The sequence below is a fragment of the Panicum virgatum genome, chromosome 5N, assembly GCF_016808335.1.
Source record: "Panicum virgatum strain AP13 chromosome 5N, P.virgatum_v5, whole genome shotgun sequence".
Lineage (NCBI taxonomy): Eukaryota > Viridiplantae > Streptophyta > Magnoliopsida > Poales > Poaceae > Panicum > Panicum virgatum.
This window is the reverse complement of record NC_053149.1, coordinates 51,017,472-51,035,031: the sequence shown is the minus strand read 5'-3', so window position 1 is coordinate 51,035,031 and position 17,560 is coordinate 51,017,472. Positions and strand designations below refer to the sequence as shown.

The 17,560-nt window shown below is 45.5% G+C and overlaps 2 protein-coding genes across 4 annotated transcripts; one reads left to right on the top strand and one right to left on the bottom strand.

Annotated features, from left to right (window-relative positions):
- The first annotated feature begins 1,110 nt into the window (after positions 1–1,110).
- Positions 1,111–13,125, top strand: LOC120675216 (katanin p60 ATPase-containing subunit A-like 2). Of its 3 annotated transcripts, none has more exons than XM_039956323.1 (12): positions 1,111–1,278; positions 1,382–1,555; positions 1,675–1,721; positions 3,040–3,105; positions 3,215–3,322; positions 3,989–4,055; positions 4,708–4,792; positions 10,110–10,270; positions 11,486–11,587; positions 12,106–12,328; positions 12,663–12,798; positions 12,891–13,125. In XM_039956323.1, exons 1-11 carry the CDS (start codon positions 1,237–1,239, stop codon positions 12,794–12,796), a joined length of 1,209 nt encoding a protein of 402 aa, XP_039812257.1. In that variant the 5' UTR covers positions 1,111–1,236; the 3' UTR covers positions 12,797–12,798; positions 12,891–13,125. The 3 variants fall into 3 exon arrangements, with proteins under 3 accessions (XP_039812257.1, XP_039812256.1, XP_039812255.1); XM_039956322.1 differs by having other exon boundaries at positions 12,663–12,805; positions 12,891–13,111; XM_039956321.1 differs by having other exon boundaries at positions 12,663–13,111.
- An 871-nt stretch (positions 13,126–13,996) lies between these two features.
- LOC120675217 (gibberellin 2-beta-dioxygenase 3-like) lies at positions 13,997–15,892 on the bottom strand. The gene is made up of 2 exons (XM_039956325.1): positions 15,227–15,892; positions 13,997–14,935 (listed from the first exon to the last, which is right to left on the bottom strand). The coding sequence occupies exons 1-2, from the start codon at positions 15,577–15,579 to the stop codon at positions 14,302–14,304; spliced, it is 987 nt and encodes a 328-aa protein (XP_039812259.1). The 5' UTR covers positions 15,580–15,892; the 3' UTR covers positions 13,997–14,301.
- Between the last annotated feature and the right edge of the window lie 1,668 nt (positions 15,893–17,560).

The following is a 17,560-nucleotide window of genomic DNA, read 5'->3' as shown; positions in this document are numbered from 1 at the left end:
TCGTTGCCCCGGCGTCAAGTGAATGACCACTGGTAAAGCAAAGGTGATGATTGGTTTTCTGGCGAATTTTCGAAAGCTTGTCTCATTTGCAGCAGTGTTGCTGTCATGATACGGAGACTGCACGGTACAGCAAGCACGGGGCGGTCTCACTCTCAACTCTCAACATCGTATAACTAGCTGTGGGTAAAGAGTATAAAAATCTAGTTTAGAAATTTTGAAAACCTGACTCGTATTTTATATAAATTTAAATTTAGAACGATTAAAGAACTGATGGATGTTGAAGAAATTATTGAGATAAGAGATGCTCGGGCTATACGCAATTGCTTGGGGCCCTGGGCAAAGGGCTACCAAAACCACCAGCATCGGTTCTCTTGCCAGCTCACGCCTCGGCCCCACTGTCATTGTCTCGCTGTTCCTGGGGATAACAGCTACAGTAACACTGTTGCGGAGCCGTCAGGTCAGAGCCGCATGGACGCCACGTTGAAAACGGGACACGGAAAAGCGGCAGGCTTCTGAGTTCTGACTGTAGCTAACTGTGCGGCAGCGTCCGCCGTGAAAAGTGGGCCGACCTACGGACCTACCACCCTACCCTTACCCACGAGACATAAACCCCTCTGAATTCCCACTGATCGGCCCCACCCGCGAGCTCGCGCGCTGGCCCCTGCTGTCAGTCAGAGCGGCGGGGTCACGGCGAAACGGAGGCCCCCTGTTTCCCTCCCGTCCCGTGCGTGCGGCCGGGGGAAGGGCAAAGACCAGCGCAGATTCCATCGCCGCCCCGCTGTCCGGCCTGCTTCACGCTTGTCTGTTGTTTATTCCCTTCAGCCCAACCGACCGCACCTCGGCCCTGTTTAGTTGCACAAATTTTAACCAATAATTAGAGGCATTAAATAAAAACAGTTTGTAAAACTAACTCTACAATTCCTACGCTATTTTCCGAGACAAATCTAATGAGACTTTTGACCGTACGATTAAAGATTGGTTACTCTATATTAGATTCATCATGAAGAATTGCACTCACTCATTAAAAAAATTATAAATAAATTTCGTTTAGTATTTCGTGCAGGTAAGATTTCTTTCTTTTTACTAGTCGTGCTAGTGTCATCCAAACGGGGCCCTCCGCTTCCTCCATCCCCGCTCGCTGCTTCCGGAGAGCTCGCGTCGCGTGGCGCGTGCGTGCGTGCGCTGGCGGGCGCGCGCGGCGGCGGAGCAGCACAGCACTGGCGGTGCGCGTTCTCGATGGCCGACGGCGAGCCTTCCCTCACGCGCTGGACCTTCGAGGTGACCTCCGCGCGTTCTCCCTCTCCTTCTCGTATCACTCCTCCCCTCCGCTATGTAGCTGAGAGATCCCGTGGCACCATCGGTCGGCCTCCCCCGCGTGCAGGACTTCGAGGTCTACTACGAGGCGCGCCTCGGCGTCCGCCGCAAGCCCGCGGACGACGGCGACGATGGGCCCCCGCCGCGCGGATCCGGCCACCTGGCCGGCAGCCCCGCCGTACCACGCGCCAACGGCGGCGCGGACCTCGCCGTCGTCGAGCAGTTCGAGCGGATGGTGCTGGTGCGTCGCCGGCTTCGCTATCTCGCGGCTCTCTACGCGTTGCTGCAGTTGTTGATGATGGTTTTAGTTCGTGTTGGGAGAATTCTGCAATTATTTGCTTCCCTTGTTTTGATTCGCAGGAGAGGAAGGTGGAGGCGCGCAATGGGGCTATAGAGGATGGGCCGCCGTAAGTCCTGCTACTTGCTAGGGTCTATCGTACAAAGAGTTTGACTACATAGTTTTTCATCTGGACCACTGATATGATGTTCATATGTTACTCTGCTCCAGGCAGCAATTAGTAACCAGTTATTGTGGCCAAATTCACTCGAAACTGTATTATAGTATTTGTTTAATTTGTAGTCAGCTAAGATGGGATTGAAAGCCTGCATTCTACTTCAGTTGACTGAATTCCAGAGATAACAGGTTTCCAGTAAGATAGAGCTGCTCTTAGCCTTATATGCTTTGCATGTTGACCAGCAGTTTTCATGTGGCTTACATTATGAAAACTATATGATTTTCGATGCTCAGTGGCGCTGATGAATTGTGCGCCTTATTTTGGGCTTCAAACTGCAGCAACAACTAATCATTTTGTTCCTTTAAAGTTTGCTACTACTCCCTCCATAGTTGATAAATTTGGACATAATGTATGTATCTAGACATAATGTATGTATCTAGAGTTCTAGACCTACAATTTGGAACGGAGGGAGTAGTTGATAAATAACTATTAGGAAAGTAGTTGTTTGATTATTTCAAAACAATGTATGTATCGAGACCTACAATTTGGAACGGAGGGAGTAGTTGATAAATAACTATTAGGAAAGTAGTTGTTTGATTATTCCAAAACAATGTATGTATCTAGACCTACAATTTGAAACGGAGGGAGTAGTTGCTAAATTACTTTCCTAATGTATGTATCTAGACCTACAATTTGGAACTAAGGGAGTAGTTGATAAATAACTATTAGGAAAGTAGTTGTTTGATTGTTCCAAAACAATACCGACTTTATTTGCAACATGCAGGAAACTTTTTTTCTACTAGGGTTTTTTTTCCTTGATCCAATTGTTAATCTTTAAGCATTGCTCTATTATTTTGTCTGGAAACACAACCTCCCAGGACTGTGTATTTCACGTGTCATGCATAGGTGTGTTCCTTTTCTTGATACACTTTAGATAACGAGAACGTGCGTGTAGCGCAGTGGTAGGGCTGCAGCTGTGCACCCTGCAGGTCGGAGTTCGACTTCCCGTTCTCACGGAGTAAAAAAAGGCCACTCGTTGTGCTATTTAATAGGAAATGCGTGGTCCACTAACGTTTGCAGCATGATACGCATCTGTAGGCGTGCCCTCGTCGTCAGTGGCATGTCCTGTATAGCCAGGGTTCGTGGCCTTTTCTTGACCCTGCGGAAGAGAAAAACTTCTATCTTTCGTGTCAAACCTCAGGGGAGGTCACCCCCCAGGGTTCGAGTTTTTTTAATACACTTGTGATAACAGGATATATGATGGTTGCAGGCTGAAACCTCTACTTCCTTCATTTGAATCTGCAGAAATGCGTAACTTAGCTGAGACATTGTTGAGGTAACATTGTGTCAAAAAAATCTGCACAGGACATTATTCATGTGGCACTGAAATGTATTTTGGACTGTTGTTACTAACTTACTATAGCTTCCATGTCCAATGCCTACAGGGATATAATTCGTGGGATCCCAGATGTCAAGTGGGAAAGCATAAAAGGTCTGGAGAATGCAAAGCGGCTCCTCAAAGAAGCAGTTGTCATGCCCATTAAATATCCCAAGTAGGTTTGTTTTCTCAATGAAATATATAGTATGTTGTGTATCTACAGCCTAGAAAATATTTGATGAAATGAAAGACTCACATGTCCTGCAGTACCAAGTAGATGTTTTTTTATTCATTTGAACATTTGTTTGACTATACTTTAGCAGCAAAGCTATGCAAAGCACTTAGATAAAGATACATTCTTAACATATTCTAAACATGACATTTGTATTTGTATACGTTTATGATATTCATGTCTCAGAAGGTTTGCTTACTAAATTTGTATCTGTATATACTTTTCACATTGGCTTTCCATTTCTACTGATTCAAAAGGTCAACTCTGTCAAGCAATGTATCGAAATTGGGTAATCAGTTATTAATTGGGTAATCAATTTTTAATTTCCTACTTTACCAGTTCAATTACTGGATACAAAATAAGGAACAATTTGTAATCTTTATTGGACTAAATGTTTAAACAATCCCACATTAATATCCGATATTTTATAAGTTGTGGTCTTAAGGAATTCTTTTGTATGCCAACTTTTCTCAGTCATGTGATGTCCTATGGGATACATTTTTCTCTGTCTATTAATCAGACTCAATTGATATAATTCAACTATCCAAGTTAGCTCATATCTTGATGCACTAGGGAAACACTTGCGCTGTAATTGCATTTCAATCTCAGGTACTTCACAGGCCTATTATCACCTTGGAAAGGTATATTACTATTTGGTCCACCTGGAACAGGAAAGGTTTGCACTTCACAAAAATATGTGTATTTGTTTGTCTCGCTCTTTTATTGACAGATATATGATATTTCTACCATTTTTAAGTGTTTTTTGTATATATTTATAAGTTGCTAAGCCTGCAATGTTTAGCAATGTTTTGCTATTTATGGTCCATGTTGCTCAATTTCCCTGTCCAAAACAAATAACACTATGAACTTTTCATCATGGAACTATAATAGCTGAGTAAACAATTCAAGTATTTAACATAGTATAATTGAACTACCAAGTTACAAAGGTTTTTTGGTATGGTCTACTGGGATATAGCTAAGCACATAACTATCAAAGATGATAGAGAATCAAGCTACCTTTATTATGGTGGCTAAAATCAAGCTTCATTACACCTAGAATTGTGGCTTGGAATAAGTTGCCGTTAATCTGTTTCTTCTCTCTCAGTATCGTTTTAGTTTTAGTTATACTGAATTATTGAAAAACAAGGGACAATGTCACTTGTTAACATCAATTGTCTATACACTGGTTTGTTTCAGCTGTATATCCTCATCCTCTGTACTATTACTGCCATTACGTATGTTGTCTGTGATGTTATATCCTGGCTCTGCCAATTGCTGATCATCGCCAAATCGAATTGTTATTAAAACCTCAACTTATTTCATTTCAGACGATGCTAGCAAAAGCTGTGGCTACTGAATGCAAAACTACCTTTTTCAATATTTCTGCCTCGTCAATTGTGAGCAAGTGGCGTGGTATGTCACTGTCTTTTGTTTATTTCTTGACATGTTTTTACTGGTTCACGAGCATGCATCGATTTATGTTTTCCATGTTGGCGGCAATAGCTTATGTATATCTTCCAACATGAGCTAGACATGGATGATCAAGCCTTTCCTTATGTTACACTTGTATTTTCTGCCTTGGCTATCAAATCTTTTGCTGTAAAAGGGATCCCTCTCCTAAAAGTAAGGCATATCTCATGCACTCCGTATTGTTTCTGCAAATTTGCTAAAGCGGTAACCTTTTCCCCTGTTCTATGGAATTGTCTTTGACAGAAACATTTAGCTCCGCTCAAAGTTACATAACTTTGGAAGTTTAATCCTTCCATGAAATTTAAAAGTTGTTTTGTGCATAACTACGGAGCTGAAACTTGATCATAAATTGTATCCAATTTCGAGCTGCCTCAACAACTCCGCCTATGCTGACTGGAAGACTCTCTCTCCTGAGTCGTCTCAACATAGCCGGTCCCAAGCCCGGGTAAAGGAGGAGGGTTGCGTTAGGTTTTGGCAAACCAGCATAAAAAATGCCACTCTAATGGATATGAAACCTACAAGAAACTCGTTGGGGCGTAACCCTCTTAGCGACGCGCTACATCGGAACCCGGGTGTGGTGATAAATGGGCAAGGGCCGGGTCGCCATCCCCCCAAGGGCGCGTCGTATCATGACCTGGGTACGATGATAAGTGAGCAAGGGTCGGGTCGTCACCTGAATGGCGCGCTACATCTACGCCCGGGTGTAGTGAAAAATGAGCAAGGGTCTTTGCACTTCCCTCGACGGGTGCGAAGGGTAAGGAAGCTAGCCGAGCCAACTAGGATTCGTATAGGTAGCTGGAACGTAGGGTCCCTAACGGGTAAGTTGCGAGAGCTAGTTGATGTAGCAATTAGGAGGCGTGTAAATATTCTATGCGTTCAAGAGACTAAATGGAAGGGCCAGAAGGCGAAGGAGGTTGAGGATACTGGCTTCAAGCTTTGGTACACGGGAGCAACTCCGGGTAGGAATGGTGTAGGCATCTTGATTGATAGGAACCTTAAGGATGGAGTCGTAGAGGTTAGAAGGCAAGGCGACCGGATTATCCTAATCCGGTTGGTAGTTGGAGATTCGGTTTTGAATGTGATCAGTGCCTATGCCCCTCAGGTAGGCCTTAGTGAGAGCACCAAGATACAGTTCTGGGAAGATCTAGATAGCATGGTTAGTACCGTGTCTACCAGCGAGAAACTCTTCATAGGAGGAGATCTCAACGGCCATGTGGGTGCGACTAATGTAGGGTTCGAGCGAGTGCACGGGGGTTTTGGGTATGGTAGCAGGAGTCAAGAGGGGGAGGATGTGTTGAACTTCGCGTTAGCCTACGACTTGTTGATAGCGAATACCGTGTTTAAGAAGAGGGAATCCCATCTTGTGACTTTTCGTAGTGGACAACACTCGAGCCAGATCGACTTTATCCTTACTAGGAGGGAGGATAGACGTGATTGCTTAGATTGTAAGGTGATACCTGGGGAGTGTGTTGTCCCTCAACACAAGCTTGTGGTGGCGGACTTTCGTCTTCGGGTACGTATCCACCGGGACAAATGTACTAAGATTGCGAGAACAAAGTGGTGGAAGCTTAGAGGGGAAGCGGCACAAGCGTTTAAGGAAAGGATGCTAGGTGAGGGGCCTTGGGAAGAAGGAGAAGACGCAGATGACATGTGGCTAAAGATGGCAACATGTGTTCGGAAGGTGGCCTCAGAGGTGTTTGGCGTGAGTAAGGGAGGCAAACAGGAGGGGAAAGACACCTGGTGGTGGAACGACGAGGTGCAAAAGGCTATTAAGGAGAAGAAGGAGTGTTTCAAGCGCCTCCACCTTGACAAGAGTGCAGCCAACATCGAGGGCTATAAATTAGCGAAGAGGGTTGCAAAGCGAGCTGTGAGTGTAGCAAAGGGTAAGGCGTATGATGACCTGTATCAGCGGCTAGGCACGAAAGAAGGGGAGAAGGACATTTATAGGATGGCTAGGATCCGCGAGCGGAAGACAAGGGACATCAACCAAATCAAATGCATTAAGGATGGGACAGATCGACTGCTAGTGAAGGATGAGGAGATCATGGATAGATGGAGAGAGTACTTCGACAAGTTGTTTAATGGAGAGAGTGAGAGCCCTACCCTTGAGTTAGATGACTCTTTTGACGATACCAACAGACGTTTTGTGAGGAGAATTCAGGAGGTAGAGATCGGGGAGGCTTTGAAGAGGATGAAGAGAGGTAAAGCGATGGGTCCTGATGGTATTCCCATTGAGGTGTGGAGATGCCTAGGAGATAGAGCAATAGTTTGGTTAACTAAGCTTTTTAATCTTATTTTTCGGTCAAACAAGATGCCGGAAGAATGGAGGAGAAGTATATTAGTACCTATCTTCAAAAACAAGGGCGATGTTCAAAGTTGTACTAACTACCGTGGGATTAAGCTGATGAGTCATACGATGAAGCTTTGGGAGAGGGTTATCGAGCATCGCCTAAGAAGAGGGACAAGTGTGACCCAAAACCAATTTGGGTTCATGCCTGGAAGGTCAACCATGGAGGCGATTTTCTTAATACGACAATTGATGGAGAGATATAGGGAGCAGAAGAAGGACTTGCACATGGTCTTCATTGACCTTGAGAAGGCATATGACAAAGTACCGAGAAATGTCATGTGGTGGGCTTTGGAGAAGCACAAAGTCCCAACTAAGTACATTACCCTCATTAAGGATATGTACAAGGATGCGACGACGTTTGTCCGGACATGTGATGGCAACACCACTGACTTTCCTATTAACATAGGCCTACATCAGGGGTCAGCATTGAGCCCTTATTTATTTGCTTTAGTGATGGATGAGGTCACAAGGGATATACAAGGTGAGATCCCTTGGTGTATGCTCTTTGCTGATGATGTGGTGCTAGTTGACGAGAGTAGGGCAGGGGTTAATAGGAAGTTAGAGCTGTGGAGACGCACGTTAGAGTCGAAAGGGTTCAGACTTAGTAGGACCAAGACCGAGTACATGATGTGCGATTTCAGCGCGACTAGGCATGAGGGGGGAGACGTTAGTCTAGATGGGCAAGTGGTGGTCCAGAAGGATACGTTTCGGTATTTAGGATCGGTGCTACAAAAGGATGGCGACATTGATGAAGATGTTAGACATAGAATTTCAGCTGGCTGGTTGAAATGGCGGCAAGCTTCTGGCATCCTTTGTGACAAGAGGGTGCCACAAAAGCTAAAAGGCAAATTCTATAGGACAGCAATTCGTCCGGCGATGTTATACGGTGCTGAATGTTGGCCTACAAAAAGGCGACATGTGCAGCAACTGAGTGTAGCAGAGATGCGGATGTTGCGGTGGTTTTGCGGGCACACAAGGAGGGATAGAGTCCGGAACGAAGTTATTCGGGATAGGGTCGGGGTGGCACCAATTGAGGAGAAACTTACTCAGCATCGGCTGAGATGGTTTGGACATGTCCAACGAAGGCCTCCTGAGGCGCCGGTGCGTAATGGGGTCCTTGAGCTAGTCGATAATGTAAAGAGGGGTAGAGGTAGACCTAAACTGACGTGGGCTGAGTCGGTTAAGAGAGACCTTAAAGATTGGAACATCTCTAAAGAGATAGCTTTGGATAGGAGCGCTTGGAGACTAGCTATTAATGTGCCTGAACCTTGAACTTATTTCTTTCGGGTTTCATCTCTAGCCTACCCCAACTTGCTTGGGAAAAAAGGCTATGTTGTTGTTGTTGTTGTTGTTGTTGTTGTTCGAGCTGCCTCAACATTAGTTCAGTATGCAACCAGGAGATGGATAACTCTTGCTATGTTTCCTTTTCTTTCTTGTTTGTATATTTCCCTGCTTCTGTATGCATGTATTTGCTGCCAATGCAGCAATGCTTAGGGCCTCCTATGCTGCTCACTTGTGAGCTGCTCTTAATTGTCATACTGTCTCAATAAAATTCTCTAAAACTGCTAACCTGTGCCCTTTGCCTTCAAATAACAACACTTCTTGTTCACTGGCATGTATTTATACCATCTTCTGCCACCTATTGGTTCTTAATTGTTGCACTATGTGGCACTTTAGTCTTTCATGGCCATTGTTGTCACTGAATTCCTCATTGCATCACATGCTACCTCCGTAACACGGATACGCCACTAAGGCAGCGTATCGCGTATCCGATACGTATCGGATACGGATACGTGTCGGATACGCCTTAGATACGTATCCTCGGAGTATCCGAATTTTTATTATTTTCATGAATATTGGATACGCGAGCCGATACATATCTGCTCGCTGGCCACGTGCGCCGATACGCGACGAGCCTCCGTCCCTGCTCGCCGGACGCATGCGCCGCTCGGTCCGCCCGCGCTGCTCCGCTCACCCGCAGCCGCGTGTTGCTCCGCTCCTCCCATGGCCATGCGCCCCACCTACGCCGCTCTTCCCGCCTCCGCCGCTCCGCCCGCGCCGCTCCGCTCGCGGCCGTCCGCGCCGAGTGCAGAGGAGGGTAGGCAGCAGGGGAGGGGGAGATCCGCCGGCGGCGAACGCCGCGCCGAGCGGAGAGGAAGAGGAGGGTAGGCAGCGGGGGAGGGAGCATGGACTGAGAGTTGCCGGTGAGGGAGAGCTCCATGGCCGCCAGGGGCTGGCGGGACGAGAGAGAGAAAAGACGAGGGGCAGGCCGGGAGAAAACAGAGCAGCACGCCAGCACCACTCGTCTAAGAGATAGTAAGAGATAAGGATTGGTTCTTTTTCATTTTACCCCTTATATTTTTTAATTATTATAGGACATATGAATATATGAAGTTGTGACGCATTCTGATCCCTGAAACTTCTTTTTTCTCTCAATATAGTCCCTATAACTTCAATTTTCTCACAATCTAGTACCTAAAACTTATATTCCCTCACATTTTAGTTCCTAGAATTTCTTGCAAGGTAATTTACTGCTTTTACAAACTTAATATGTGCCATTATTTATTTATTTAAAAAAATAGTAAAACGTATCCGCGTATCGGATTTTTTAGGAAATTGTCGTATCCGCGTATCCGTATCCTTCCGATACCGATACGCGTATCCGTATCCGTGCTGCATAGCATGCTACCATGCTAATGCCCCCTCTAGCCTCTGGTGTTAATTCTGCCATAGAGCTGATTGCCAAATGCATACTAATTGATTGCAAGAAGCGCAACACACACTCGTAGTCTTTATGATATTATTACTTCCATGCTTTACATTCACATCATGGAAAATATACATCCAGTATTATTTTCTGACCTCATTTCCAGAAATGTTATTCTTATTCTAATAGTTAGAGTGGTGCAGGTGACTCGGAGAAACTAGTCAAAGTGTTATTTGAGCTTGCAAGGCATCATGCACCATCTACCATTTTCCTTGATGAGATTGATGCTATTATTAGTCAACGTGGTGAAGCTCGTAGTGAACATGAAGCTAGCCGGCGATTGAAAACTGAGTTATTAATACAGGTAGCTTTCTTTGATATTTACATAGTCTAAAGTATAATCAATCATCTTCCATTGAGAAATGCGCGATCTTCTCAATCATAATTTGGTTACAAGCAATAACTTTAGAGGAAAGCTAATCAACAACTGAGTGTTTTGGGTCTCCTCGATGCCAGAATTCTGGGGTCTCAGATTTGTGCTCGACTCAAGTGATGTCTGTGTGATTATCACTGCTATTGAAGCTGCTTTCATCTTCCTCAACTGCGGCAATGGTTCGGCGAGGTTAGGGGTATGGGTTTTGGGGGGTGGGATTTCCACTGGAGATGTGGCCTTAGAGCAAGGCCGTGGTGGCAGGGCGGACTGGTGGATGCCGCTGGCTGCGGGCGCTATTGGAATGCCAGTTGGGCAGTGCCTGGGCTCGGGGCATCACAGCAAGCCAGGTTAGCACTGTGCTGGGTGGCGGCAGTCTAGACCCGCCAGAGACAGGATGTGGTGGCTGATGGGAAGGGGGGGGGGGGGGGGCATCATATGCTTGATGGTGATAATGTGAGATCAGCTCGGCACCATGGAGGAATCAGTTGAGAAAAAAAAAAATAAAGTTTGGAGGTATGGAGGTAGAAGATGAATATGCACCATTGGATTAAGATCTAGTGGCCACAAAAATCGAGTACCCACAGCCCTCAAAACATGAATCAGAGTAACAGACCAATAACTCCATGGAAGCTACAAAATCTGAAAAAAAAAGACATTACATCTACCACGTGAGGATCATCTAGCATCTGCAGACTTTGCAAAATTGACATGCTGGGCACTTGGATCATTTGGAAACACCGTAATGCATGTCTCTTTGATGGACTAGCTCCCTGCCTCCAAGTTGCTTTGCAAGCCTATAAGGATGAATTGCAGCTTTGGATAGCTGCAGGAGCTAAGGGGCTCAGGGCCCTGCGTGTACGACAGATAGAGTGAAGACGCCATTAGGGTGTTTTGGTCAGGTCCTACCTCTCTACACTTTTTCTATAGGAGTCTTTTAGGAGTTTTGTTCAACCGTCGCCCATTCTGGCCCAAGGTGGGTGATCGGTGATGTAAATTGGCCACTCTCTTCTTCTTAATACAAAGATGCGCAGCTCTCTTGCGTGTTCGAGAAAAAAAAAGTTGACATGCTCAAATACTCTTGACTTTCTTTATCTTCTTTAATTTCGAGAACAAACTGTTTCATTACATTTTGATTTTTTGCTGCAGATGGATGGGTTGACTAAGACAGATGAGCTTGTCTTTGTTCTAGCGGCTACAAATTTACCATGGGAGTTGGATGCAGCAATGCTGCGACGGCTGGAGAAGCGTGTATCCTTTTCTAAACAATCTTGTACTTCAGATGTTAGTTGATTTGTAAATTGCATACATATTACCACATGATTTCCTGTAGTTTTCTGAATGTGTGATAGCTACTTAATTTCTTATTCGGGAGTATAACTATTTACACTGAACTGTAGGAGGTCAAGCCTCTCGTCTTTTTTCTTTTTCTTTTTGCAGAAACCTTTGCTTTGTCTGACAAGCCTTCATGTCCAGATAATCATGCACTTTTACAATATACAAATGACCACTGGCATAACTGTATAATGTCCTCCCTCTAGCAGTCTTGAATAAAAGACTGCATAGAGTCCTTTTCCAATTCCAATTATTCAGTTATCTTAGAACTTCCGAATTCCAATACAACCGATTCTTTTGGCACCATTCTAACAGTGTTTGTTTGGTCGCGATCAAGAGAAACTGTAATACTCAGCAGCCACCAGAATGCTTATGTCAAAGCTCAAGCTGCATGGCAAATCTGAAGGAACATTTTTCCTTAACTTGTCAATCAGATTCTTGTACCATTGCCAGAGCCAGATGCTAGATATGCTATGTTTGAAGAGCTCCTGCCATCTGGTCCTGGCAGAATGGAGATGCCCTATGATGTTCTTGTGGAGAAAACTGAAGGATATTCTGGCTCTGATATTCGCCTTGTGTGCAAGGAGGCAGCAATGCAGCCCCTAAGACGGTTAATGACAGTTCTCGAACGCAACCAAGAAGAGGTCCCTGAGGATGGTATGTGACCTGTCTGTAACTAGTGTTTTTTACTTCTTTTAAGCAACTATTTGTGTAAAAATGACCCTAGTCACCACTTCAACAGACGACTAATTGCTCTTTGTTGCCTACTTTTCAATTTCTAGGAAAATGTTACCTGTATGGCTGTATGAGTTGTGCCTAGTTCTTGCAGAATAGAAAATAAGCAGTCACACATATTACAAAAAACTGAATTTATACTGTGATAGTACCCTTCTGTGCATGTTAAATCAAAAGTAAATTATCAGTAAATTGCTGCTCTTTCTATTATGAAGTCAGTGGAATTTTAACACTTGTTTTGGCCGAAATGTTGCAGAGTTGCCTGAAGTCGGTCCGGTAACGTCAGAAGATATTGAACTTGCTTTAAGGAATACAAGGCCGTCTGCTCATCTTCATGCACACAGATATGAAAAGTTCAACCAAGATTATGGTAGCCATGTCCATGGCTGAAAGTGAGCTGTACGACCAAGAATATTTATGACAAGATTTCTTAGGTGTTCTTTGAACTACTCCCTAATCATTTGTAGCATTCCTTTCTGTGCAGGAGTCTGTTGTAAGATATTTGTACTCAGTATTGAACTCGTGCATGGGCTGTTAGATCAGTGTTGAGTTTCCATCGATGAGATGAAGGTATCCTTGTAAACGCACTGCTTATGCTTGTATCCTGTACATTATCATTCATTTGACGAGTAATAAGCTCTTGGCTTAATTTAGCTCCACCTGGAATCAGCAGAAACTAGGGTGGTACGTGGCTCGTTTTACCTATTTTTCTGGCACTATTCTTAATTCCTGTTTTATGATCCATTTCTTGAGTTTCTTCCACTGAGCAGCTTGAACACCTGCTATTCAGAAAGCCAAGCCCTTAGTCTCTTTGACGGCCTAATATTTCTAGCGACGTGCCAGAAACCCGGAATTGTGGAGGCAAAGTTGCCTTTGGTTAACAAGCTCCAGTTCTGCTACAGTTGAGAGGGCGAAAAGAAGGCGATTTCGTCGTCCCGCCGGCGGGGACGCTGATCCTCTCTGCCTCCGACGGCCTCGGATGTGTGGGGGATCCGCGTCTCCAACGCTGGCGGTGTACAGTAGGTACTAGTTTATCTAGGTCTGTGTCCGGGCGACGCCGGCGAGGTGGAGGCGGCGGCGGCGCTGTGGAATAAGTCCTTCCGGCCTCGTCCCTACCTCGGCGGCGTGGTCTCCGGCGCCGGCGAGAGGCCTGGGAAGGCGGGGTCCGACAGAGCGGGCGGCTTAGCTACGGCGGAGTTGCATCCTGTTCTTGGAGACTCCGATGTAGGAGTTCATTCATCACTGCTTAAACCAGGTATGGTTCTAGCTGTGGTGATGTTCTACAGAGGGATGGCGAAGGGTTTGGTGGATGCTCGGTGGATGGATTGGCTCCTGTTCTTCGCTGCTTGTTGGCGATGGGTGCTATTCCATGGTCGGAGAAGCTCAGGGTGCGTCCCCGGCCGATGCGCCTCAACGATGTTCTTCTGCGGCTCTTTTCAAAGCCTATGGGCGATGGGGCTTCTTTCGATCTGGGTGATGCTGTCGCTCTTCCTCAATCCTGGTGTTCCCGACAACGGTGGTGGAGGAAGACAAAGGCGACGGCCATGGACGGCAGGCACAAAAGCTTCCCAGAACTTCGTTGTAATTTTCTTTTTTTGTAGGGACTTTTGTGCAAATTGGTTGGGACAGCTGTCCTCCTGTATCCTTCTAGGGGGTGCCTGTATTTGTTCTGTGCTTGTGTACGGTTTCCTTGTCTAATACAGGTTACAGTTTTATCAAAAAAAAAAAAGTTGCCTTTGGTTCATCACCTGTATGTAATTCATATTACAGTCCACAACGCTTAGCACTTTTCGGAACAAGCAGGCCGCAGGCCAAACCAAGTAACCAACTCGACGTTGCTTGTTACACAATCTCGGTGCATATGTGTGTTGGTAATAAGATGGCTCAGCAGCTCATCATGGCTCGTCGTCGGGGTCGGGCGACCCCTGGGCGTCGAGCTGGATGCCATCCAGCCGGCGGTCGGCGAGCCTGCTCCTGTAGGCGGCCGCCTTGTACTCCCGCCACGTGAAGCTCCGGTACCGGCTGGCCTCCCCGTCCCCAATCAGCTCCGGCACCGGCGCGATCCTCTCCGACGGCGCCGGCGCCGGCGCGCCGAAGTATATCATGGATAGCCGCGCCCGCTCCCCGGCCCCCGCCCCGGCCACCACCCGGTGCCTCACGCTCCGGTACCTCCCATTGGTGAGCACCTGCATGGAGTCGCCGACGTTGACGAAGGACGCCGGGTCGGGCTCCACGGGGACCCAGCTGCCGTCGCGGAGCGCGATCTGCAGGCCGGACGCCGAGTTGGAGCGCAGCACTGAGATGATCTGCGGGTCCGTGTGCTCGCCGAACCCCACGGCGCCGCCCGCCGCCGCCTGGTGCCGCATCGCCAGCGGGTAGTGGTTCACCCGCAGGAGCACGTCGCGGCCGTCCCGCTGCACCATGCGGCTGAACACGTTGGTGTCCTCCATCCCCAGCCCTTCCGCCATCAGCTCCAGCACCCTCAGGGCCACCTCCTGCACACGGCTCATGTACTCCGCCAGCATGTAGCTGAAAATAAACCGGAAGATGGACCAACAATTAAAGTAGTCTGATGACTGTCTGAGCGAGCCAATCAAGTATGCAGACACTTCACTTTATCCAATCAGAGTTTAGATTTTAGAATACCTCTCTACAAATATTTGATTTGGAAATACAAAAGACATATTCGTCAATGATTGCACTCTCATAATCCTGTGTAAATTTATCAGATTTTATAAGGAATATTAGAGCTAAAAACACTTTTTTTTTTGTCAAAACGTGTCATGCATTCAATTCGTTCACGTATATGTACCAGAGCACGGTGGGCAGCGCGAGGTGGTGACAGAGTTGGAGCCGACGGAGAGCATCAGGAACTCGAGCAGCCCCAGGTCCCCGTTGGTCCCGATCTTCCGGTGGCCGTACCCGAGCGGCGCGTCGGACTCGGAGGAGCTGAGCAGCTTGTCGTTCTGGGGCAGGGAGAAGAAGGCCAGCGCCTCGGCCTCGAGCCTCTGCACGAGGCCGACGGGGATGCCGTGGTTGACCGCCTTAAAGAAGCCGAGCCTGCCGCAGGCGCTGGCCACGGCACCGGCGGAGCCCGGCGACGACAGGTCCACGACCGGGACGGCGGCGGAAACGCCGCCGGGGCTGGTGGCCGTCTCGAAGGCGGCAGTCATGGCTCAGCTCCGTCGATCTCGCTCGGGACCTGGGACTGGGTGTTAGATGTTTTGGATCACTAGCTCAAGATAAATCCACACTACATACCTTGAGACTTGAGCTTCCTATCTTTGTTCTTGCTCTGTTCTAGCTGCTAGGACGTGTAGATGGTCCTTCTCTGTGTTGACAGTGCTTTTCTTGATTGGATTAGTTAGGGCAGAAGCTCATGAGTGCAAAAACTTAACCCTTGAGGGGCTTTACCCTTTCTTTTATAGCACTGCACACAGGGGGGACAACATCTAGTTGTTTCTAGGTTGATCTTGCCCCCAATCATGGCAAGTCAACAATTGTGGGCTCTAATTTAGCCCAGATGATATTCACACTGGTTTTGTGTTCACGTTAGTTCACATTTACAACATTCTCCCCCTTGATCATGAGGCTAAATTTACAAGTCCACTTTTCAACAAAAATGACATACCAAGATAAAAGGATTACAATGGTCAATTATACGTACCATTGAATCCAGTTACTATAGCATGCCACCTCATATCAAATGAACTTCTTTAACTTAGGAGCTCAAAAACTTACTCTTTATCGTTATACAAAACTTTATGGATTCATTTCTCAAAAGACGGTACACCAGACCAATCAATCACTGCAGTCAATTAAGTACTACAGGACTAAATGACCATAGTTCCCGTTCAAAAATCAAAATGATTCCTCTTAGGCTCATAGGGAGATGGTGCTTCGATAGTCCCAGAGTGCAGTTTATTTCTCATATATATATTCTTATAAATTTTATGTGCGCACTTCAAAATTGAAAATCAAACATATTCCAAAATCATAGTTTGTCCCTGAATAATAGGCTGCCATTTAATCTTTATGCCGGCAATATTAGAAGGCAAGCCTCTTAAACTCTAATATGATGCTCATCACTTATGTCTTTAACACTTATTTGTTGAGCACTAAAACTTAAGATCTTAATACATCATTAAGGCTTTGAAACATGTAATGTTTGATTCTGGAATGATTCTTTCACAATGTCTTGGGCCTGGCAATACCCTTTGACATGTTATTCGAATAAAACTGCACTCTTTGCATAATGAGTTTCGGGATAATTTTCTTAAAAGAAATACTTTACTCTTCAAAAATATGGACTAGGGACATAAATCCATATCTAAGAAAATATTGGGATTAACATGCCATAACTTAATCTGGATCATTCATGATGTCTTGAGTTGAGTGAAGCCATTCCACAATATGGCTCCCCCACAAGGGTGCAACTTTTGTGGACATTAATGCACCTTTGCTAAGAAATATTATTGTCCGAATACCCCATAACTTGGTGGTTACCAGACTTTCTCAAAATGAGCATGTAATCCCTTAGTGTTATACTTATAGCACAAAACTTCTTTAGCACTTATGCCAACAGGCAGTGCATTCTAAACAATTTTCCAGGAGTCCAGTCCTAGACTTATGTTTGCCAGATATCCCGGTCTTTAAAATTTGAGGGCATATCATAACTCAGGTATATACATCACTTATGTCTGCCACAACATAAGAGAACTTATTTCCCTTATGAGAGTAAACATAGTTTTGGGGATAATACATAATACTCCCATTTTCTGGACCAATCTTGGTGAATCTTAAACAACATAAGGGACATCACCAAGAATAAACTTAATTCCCTGAGGATAAAACTCATTCCTTATAATATACAATATCCCTATTGTTTATTGTCAACAAAATGCTGACTAATCTAAATTTCTTATTGAACTTTATTTCATCATTCTAAAAGCTTATACCCTCAAAGTAATGTGCAATAATAAGCACTTCTTTTCTTTAATATATTTTATCATAATAATCAATTCCTTATTTTACATGAACCTTATCTAATGAGATGGAAAGGATTCTTAAAACTTATATCTTAGTTAGGAGGCAATAATGTGAGGCTTATTATTAAAAGATGACTAACTTAGGCCATTAGCATTAAAAGATAAA

Bases quoted from the DNA above. Each gene is read 5' to 3' on its own strand.
- LOC120675216 (XM_039956323.1), top strand. From the start codon at position 1,237: ATGGCCGACGGCGAGCCTTCCCTCACGCGCTGGACCTTCGAG. The intron at 1,279-1,381 runs GTGACCTCCGCG...CCCCGCGTGCAG, and splicing joins TCACGCGCTGGACCTTCGAG to GACTTCGAGGTCTACTACGA. The intron at 12,329-12,662 runs GTATGTGACCTG...GAAATGTTGCAG, and splicing joins AGAAGAGGTCCCTGAGGATG to AGTTGCCTGAAGTCGGTCCG.
- LOC120675217 (XM_039956325.1), bottom strand. From the start codon at position 15,579: ATGACTGCCGCCTTCGAGACGGCCACCAGCCCCGGCGGCGTTTCCGCC. The intron at 14,936-15,226 runs GTGCTCTGGTAC...GTTTATTTTCAG, and splicing joins ACCACCTCGCGCTGCCCACC to CTACATGCTGGCGGAGTACA.